Source organism: Drosophila sulfurigaster, chromosome 3, assembly GCF_023558435.1.
Source record: "Drosophila sulfurigaster albostrigata strain 15112-1811.04 chromosome 3, ASM2355843v2, whole genome shotgun sequence".
NCBI lineage: Eukaryota > Metazoa > Arthropoda > Insecta > Diptera > Drosophilidae > Drosophila > Drosophila sulfurigaster.
In genome coordinates this window covers 6001198-6009299 of record NC_084883.1, presented here as the reverse complement: position 1 = coordinate 6009299, position 8102 = coordinate 6001198, and the positions used below count along the sequence as shown (strand labels likewise).

The 8102-nt window shown below is 36.6% G+C and overlaps 1 protein-coding gene across 2 annotated transcripts; it reads left to right on the top strand.

The window, feature by feature from the left end:
• The first annotated feature begins 5056 nt into the window (after positions 1-5056).
• Positions 5057-6188, top strand: LOC133843714 (protein crossbronx-like). Of its 2 annotated transcripts, none has more exons than XM_062277366.1 (2): positions 5057-5203; positions 5259-6188. In XM_062277366.1, exon 2 carries the CDS (start codon positions 5267-5269, stop codon positions 6038-6040), a length of 774 nt encoding a protein of 257 aa, XP_062133350.1. In that variant the 5' UTR covers positions 5057-5203; positions 5259-5266; the 3' UTR covers positions 6041-6188. The 2 variants fall into 2 exon arrangements, with proteins under 2 accessions (XP_062133350.1, XP_062133351.1); XM_062277367.1 differs by having other exon boundaries at positions 5066-5203; positions 5246-6188.
• The last annotated feature ends 1914 nt before the right edge of the window (positions 6189-8102 follow it).

Here is an 8102-nt window from a genome sequence, read left to right as displayed (position 1 = left end):
TCCGCGCGAATGTCAACCACGAACATGATAAACCGCGACCGAAAGCAGACATAATGAGTGACTTATAGGACTATCCATTGTCAGGGCAAATGTATTCGAATTCGAGTTCGAGTATTTCAAGTGGTTTAAAAATCAACTGCCACAAAAGACAACACAAACCGAAGGATTTCTCCACAGTTTTAATTATTTTCAGAGCAGGCTTGGCTTCATAATTGATAAATCCCATAATCCGACTCATTGATACCCTGTAATTCCTTGCACTATTTGAACAAAATTTAGTAACGAACATAATGCACATAAAATAGATGTTAATAGAGATAAATGTTTGTAGAGACAAAAGCCTCAACTATTGTTAGCAACTTATCGAACCCTTTTAAGCCAAGTGTTATAGGTACTTGAGCACATAAAGTTTTCAATTTTCTTGCAACAACAAAGCGGGTCAACTTATGGCTACGTGACTGCCCCCAAAAACGGTAGAACCAAAAAAAAGAAACCGAAAATAGAAAAACACACTTTGAGACAAGTTTTGTTCTAGCGGCAAATTAAAATTGTTGAAAGTGCTTCCCACCCATTATTCGGCTCCTGCTTCCAGCTAGCTCTTAAAACATCATGAGCTAATGGCACGTGCTTATCGAGCATATCAGCAGCAGCTCAAGCATCTTGTCACCATTCAGTGAATTTTCTCTCAATTTAAAAGGGTTCTCTTCTAACAAGTGCACACCGATAAGAAAAATAGAAAGTCAAATAAAATGAGAGAAAATTATAATAATAATAATAGCAATTGAATTTTATTGATATTGCCTGGCAAGTTGGTGTGAATTGAAATTTATGAGTGTTAAATGCGTTTTGTTTGCTATTTGGTTTTGTTTTTGGTTTTTGTGCTGTTCGTCGTCGTGGCCTTTGGGCTAAATGCTTGGCCAATAAATTCAAATTCTATGGCCGCATAGCAATTATGCAATTGTTTGTGCTGCAAATAAAATGAAGCCAAGTGTATCCGATGGATGCAAATACTTTTGGCATGCAGGAAGCACAAGGCAATGCCAGCAAAAACTGAACCAAACCAAAAGCAAGGCACCAGCGTGTTGTTCTGCCAGTCTAAAAACTCCAAATCGATATGCAAATACGAACGAATGAGGCGTACACACAAATCGCAAAAAACGAGCTGAGTTAAGCTCGGTTTTGAGCTGCCACGCCTCCCTTAAGCTCCCCACCCCGGTTCCGGCCACCGCTTGTGTGTCGCTTAGCACCCAAAGTCGTTTTGACCAAATTCGTCGCTGGATCTGTTTTACCTGAAGACGGCTAACTGTGTGGCTATTACAACTGCTCTCTGTGTGCAACTCGCTGATGGCTGCTGCCTGCTTTTTGTTGCAAGCAAAACCGATCCAAAACTGAACTGAGTTCAGTTGTTTTGCTTTGGTGGTCCACTCCTTGGCATGGCTTATTCCTATTGCTATCAATTGTGCATGCAATTTATTTTTAAAGAAATAATTGCTCTGCCTCTGCTTTTCCAACGATTATGCAAATATTAGTATATGCTGTTGTTGTCGTTGTAGTTTTTGTTGTTGTTCTACTCCATTCCTTACCAAATACTTTGGATAATAATACGACAACGACAACAACTGCGACTATGAAGGTGACTGTGACTCTGAGTGCGAGTTCGAGTACCCGAAATGAACGGCAAGTGAAAGATTTCGCATCTAATTTGAATGTGCCACACACAAAGCCAATGCCAATGCTTTACACAAAATACACATAAATCAATGCAAGCTAAATTATACACATCATAATAATTCCGCCCTTTTTCTTATTTTTCGAGTTTTACACTTTTTGGATCGTTTTGATGTTGGCGCATTTTTAGCCAATGCCTGAAAGTATGCGCTAAATAATTTCATAACAATCTCGTAAATATTTTAAAATTCAAATTCTTGAGAGAGGTTCATTGATATGCATTTTAAATTGTAATTGTATGCATCTATTTTTCATGGGGATCTTGACCAAATAAACAAGTAAGAAAACTACAGTCTAGTGTGCTCGACTGTAAAATACCCGATACCCATTTTCAATAAAAACAAATTAGTGCGATATTAATATTTAAAGATACAAAATTTGTACATAAAAAATTAAAACAAAAACTTACGTCTATATTTGGTATATAAATAGTACATTTGAAATACATTACTAGGTCATTCACACAAGCAAATTTCTCTATATTTTATAGTTTACGAGATTTAAGTGTTCATAAGCGTGGACGGACAGACAGACGGACATGACTATATAGTCGCTAATCAAGAATACCTATAACATAAATTTTTGTAAAATAACTTTGCCTTCTGCCTTATGGGTAGTGGGTATTCTTAAAAGTATTTTTAGAGTCGAGATATTATTGTACTAAATAAATTCGTTTATTTTAAGAGTGTGATTATTGATAGTTTTTTAAGCAAGAGCTTTATAAATATTTATAGTAAATTCTTAAGCCTTTTGCCAGTTGAAAATTGTTTTTTACGTTTGAATGGTTTTGGAATCATTTTCGAGAACTGACCAAAACACTTTGGTATAAGCCAACTCTTTTACACATTGAACAAGTCTCACACATACATGTCCTAACTTTAACTTGCAACATTCTGAGGGCAGATAAAGTATCCACATGCCTTTTTTGCGCCTTTTTGGTTAATGAAAGTGGCAGTAAATGAAATTGGCAGCACGTTATTATTCTTTAGGTTCTTTGCTGTATATGTATTTTTTGGCTTTTGGACAGACATGTGGGCCTCGCAAAAGTTTATCTTATATAACAACAACAAGCACTTAAGTGTTATATGCCACCGTATTACAACTGGTCCGAACCGCGCTCAGAACGACCCAAAATGCAGCGTAGCATAAATGAAGAAAGCTGATAAGAAAAAGTAACAAAAAAAGGCAAGTTAAAAAGGCGGCACGAAAAAGTGCTGCCCGCATAAAAGTCGTTGCTCAAAGGAAGAAGACAGCCAAACAGCAATAACAACAGCAAAAGTAACAGCAACAGCAACAGCAACAACGAAAACAAAAATAATAAAATAAAATAAAGCTGAAATTGAATGTTGCGATTCGTGTTGCGTGGCGGGCCCAGGTGACAAGCAATTCCCCACAGGTGCAGGCCAAGTTAACGGTGTATAGTAGTATGTGGCAAGGCATCGAAATTCGTATTAGCAATTGCCCTTAGCGCTATAAAACAAGCCAAACATTTTGACATGGGTTAGTTTTTGCAAGGCCCACAAAAACCAAAACCAAAATGTGGGTAGGTGAAAATGAGGCGAGTCGAAATCCCATCGGATTGTTGCCGCTTGACCCTTTCTGCGCCTGGGTGTTGCACCCATGTCAATGCACTGACAACTGGCGTTAACCAAGCCAGAAAGAAAGTCAGCTACAGTCACAAATCATAACGTATCATATCATATCAGAGTATAAATTTTAATGAGTTGCATTTCAGCAACAGACAGTGCAGCGGCAACAGCAACAGAAACTCCTTGGCGATACAAAATTGTATTTCCGTTCGTTATTCATTTATATTTTTTGGGGGATTTCTTATCTTTGAGTCGTTGGGGAACTTATCAAAGAAGCTTCACTGTCTGTCAGAGTGTTTATGATATGTTTGGCCAAATAATGAAAGTGCCAAAAGATATGAAAGAAAAAAAAATGCTTTCAGCTGTAGCTACGTGACTGCCAATTAGCAGTTGCGGGCATTGGCATGCAAATATTTATGATGCTCGTATATTTATAAAGTTGAAGAGCGACTTACAGTGAGTCCCTCTTCTGACTTCCGTCACATAATAAATTCATAACAAATCGTACATACGTACGTATAGTTTGTACATATATAATAACATACTAAGTATGTGCGTGTGTGTGCTATCTGTGTGTGTGTAACATGCGACATTATAATGCCACATTATGTTGCGAGTGCGTGAAAGAACCGTACATCAGATCATTGAAGTCATAAATCAAAAATCCACAAACACATGCGACGTTGTCTATGCGATGCTGATGCTGCGTGGCGTGTGTGCAGCTTGTTTGTATCATGCTGCAAGTATTCGCAAAATTATTACACTTGACATGATTGAATATACCGCTGAGTGCGAGTCCACATACAAACATACTACATATATAGTACGTATGTACAAGGTACCAGTCCGCGACCGGTGTCCAGTCGTTGTGCCCTCCAAGTGTCCGCTCAGCTCACCACGCGGTTGTCGCAGCAGCTCAAGCTGAAGCTGGACATAGTTTTTTGCTTGTCCCAGTGGGCAATTCCCGTTTCTCTGCTTCGCAAGTTGACATGCCGCATAAATGTAAGAGCTTGCAATGTTGTTTAGTGTTCAGCGCTCACTACATTGTACATAATTACACCCGGCATCCACAGTGTGTAAGGATGGGATAATAAACTTGAAAATTATCAAGAATCCATCTCCTCTTAAGTACAAATCACGCTGTTAGCAATTTTTTTTCTTATAAGTATTTCATTATTTTATCTATAGTAGACAAATGTTAAACGTTTCAAATTTATAGATTCTATATTATTATTGTTTTTTATTGACAAATAAAACATGACAAATATATGCTTTACTCATTCATTAAATCAAAAATTGTATTTATGAATTATTATTTTTTTTCAGTAAATTTCAATTTGCAATCTCTAGTTAAAATGCTCTAATTAATAAGTATCTTGACATTTTGACTTTATTAATATGAATATTACTGTTGTGAAGCAATTGTCTTTACTTAAAATCATTTTAATAATGTATACATATGTAGAATTGGAACTGCATCAACAAATGTATATTAAAAGTTCGCCTATGAGAATTCTCTAATAGATTGTGAAATTGGTCAATCGAGCCGGTTTTTAAATATATATAATAAGTGTACCTAAAAAGAATTTTTTTTTAAATAAAAAACAAATGTGACGATACTTTTTTGAGTTTCACGACAATGAGAAGTATGCAGTATGGATCCTATGCAATTATGAGTACCGTGAACATTTGATCAACTATAGTATTTCGTTATCGATTTCATTGATTTCAGTTTTAATATGAGGCTTTGAGAATGCCTTCAAGATGCAAGTTTGTAAGTTTGTCATTTATAGTTTATTAACAGACACACAACACAATTCAACACTACACACAACATACACTCCATAAAATTTCCACCCAAAATTTCAAAAGTTTGTAATATTTGGGTAAGTTGAAGTACGAATGATTCGTTGTAAGTTGCCAATTAGATTTCATTGCTAGCCACAATCATGTGTCTGGAGACCACATCAACCAACAGCAAGACGCTGGCTCTGATCACCCAGGGCTACAAGGTGATTGCCGAGTATCAACTGATCGAGCAGATGCAGTTGAAGGGCATTTATGCTATACCCAGCTATTCCAGTGCCGTGCTTTGGTTCGGTGTGATCTTTATACACAGCGGTTTATATGCGGATGGCATCTTTCGTTTCTCCATATTGCTGCCGGATCTCTTCCCGGATGCAGTCAGTCTGCCCACCGTCATTTTTGAGAAGGGCGTCTTTCATCCGCATATCTGTCCGATCTCACATAGTCTTGACTTGACGCCTCTCTTTCAATATTGGAACAAGAAGGAGCATCACATTTGGCATATTCTTAAGTACATTCAACTTGTATTTGCCGATCCGGAAGGCAGTGTCTGCATGGGACTGTCATCGAATGGAGAACCCATTCTTCTAAGCGACGTCAACAATATGGAGGCAATGCGTCTACTATCCCACAGCCGAGTAGACTATTCTCTCCGTGTAAAGGCGTGCATCGCTTCAAGCTTGGAGCATATGTTCGATACTCCACCCATTAAGGATCCCCACTATATCATCTTCAAGCGCTATCAACCCGAAATGCATCAGGCAGTGATGGAGCGCCTCAAGAGCAATAGTTGGTATTCCTTAGCAGCTCCGTCGTCACAGCCTTCCGTGTGTGTTGCACGCATCGAGTCCGAGCATCAGTTGCGCCACGAGGAGGCAGCTCAACGGGCAAGTCTTCTTGGCAGTAGTCAAAATTAAGAAATTAATTGGTCCTCAAAATAATGTGCAAGTCAGCTAAATATCATGTGTAGTGTAAATTGTAAATATTATATTTTAATCATTGACACTAACGGACTGTGGAATTACACTGACAAAAACATAAAATAAATATGTATGTAAAATCCAACGATGTTAAGTTCTTATTATGTTCGATGCTGCCAACGAAGAAGAACAATGTGGCAACTTTGGACCAAAGCTGTAAACGAACTGATCAGCGGTGTTGAATAAAAAACCTAAAAATAAACTTGCAGTAGCAACACAGCAATTTGGTGTAAGAAAATAATAAGCTAATTTGATGATGAAATAATTCTACCTTAACAAAATGTTGTGCTAATGTCCTATAAATACAGCTGTATTTAAAGTGTGCAATTAGCTAATCAACGACCACTTAGCGCAATGTAATTATTATGTCTAATATGAATTAATTTAGCAATATATTCTAGGCTTTGTAAGCAAATATATGAATATTCAAATATGTACATACATACATATAACCATGCATTGTTCAATTTATGGTTTCAGACATAATGTAATTAGTTACATTGTCGAAACACACGTTTTTTTCTAAGTTTGCCTGCAGGCAATTTGAAATGGGACTATCCGAAAATGTGTAGAACAGTGAATTAACGCATTTGTAAATGCATCAATAGATTTACAATTGGATATTATGAAGCAATTAAGTTCGAATTAGGGTTAGTTATTATTTATTTCACCTCGATGTTTTTCACTAATAGTGTGTCTCCCGCTGAGTGCTGTATGATGCAAATTATGTTAATGTTAGCATAACAATAATTATGGGGAATGAAACGTACTGCAAGCGTCAATTTGCACATTACAGAACACTGCTCTTAGTGCAACTTGCAACTTGCATGCTGCAGAAGTGGCATTCTGAAATATTAAAAGCCTTGCCATTTTGCATGCACTGAATGCACTGGGCGAAGCTGTCGTCGCTTGGCGCACAATATGTATACAAAAGTGACAATTTGATTTATCACTGCACTTTGTCGAGCATCGAGTCGGCAGACTCTTGGTTATTTTGCCAGCATATGGCTATGGAATATGGAATCTGGAATCAGGGTTCTGAGACCACACAGTTTTCTCGTTAGGCGGTTACTTTTATTTAACTCCAAAAATCGTTCGTTCATGAAATTACGAATGTGAGTGCAATGTGCCATATTTTAGGCCATTTGTGACTGGGCTTTTAGTTTACTTGGACTGAACATCGAAGTGGGCGACAATGCAACCATTTTGAACTAATTGTATCATATCTTATGGGAAAATGTTCTCTCGGTTGAACTCAAAGAGAAACGAGTGGATATAAAACTTCAGAACTTCGATTGGTTTATGGTTGAGTGAGTCTTAATGTTATAAATCACTAGGTGATCAGAAACTAAGTAAGATAGCTACATTCGAGTGTGATCGACTGTGAGATACTCGCTACCTATTTTAATTAATAGTAAATAAATGGAAGCGGTAATACATTTAAAATAAAGCAATCTAATATACCAAAAAAAAATATATACTGAAACCCGTTTTTTTTTATGACGATATACTTTTATATTCAAGTTGTATCAGAAATAAAAAATAATCCGGCCAAATTTTCACTTAGTTGTCTAAGCTATGGATAAGCTATTAAAATATGCCACTAAGTGATTCGTGGTTCCAAATCTTATGAGGCAGTTAAATGAGATATGATAGTAGTTGTTTGCACGGAGAGAAAAATATGCTGACTGAAAAGTAGATTGCAAATTTTGATTTAAGAATTTGATTGTAAGTAGAGATCCTTATATTTCATTATCACTATCGGGATTGGTTAGATGATATTCTCGTTTATTGCTCTATGTATAGTTATTTGAAATAAAATTAAAAGTTTTTTCTAACGTCGATTGCACTATCTTTATTTTTGATTCCTCATTTCTTTCTTTTCCTTTCGATGTGTATCAAATCATAACTTATTCAGTTTATGTGTTGTGTGGTGTATAAAGATTAATGGGTTATAAATGGAGAATCTCTACAATAGGATATTTTATATATCTTAGAT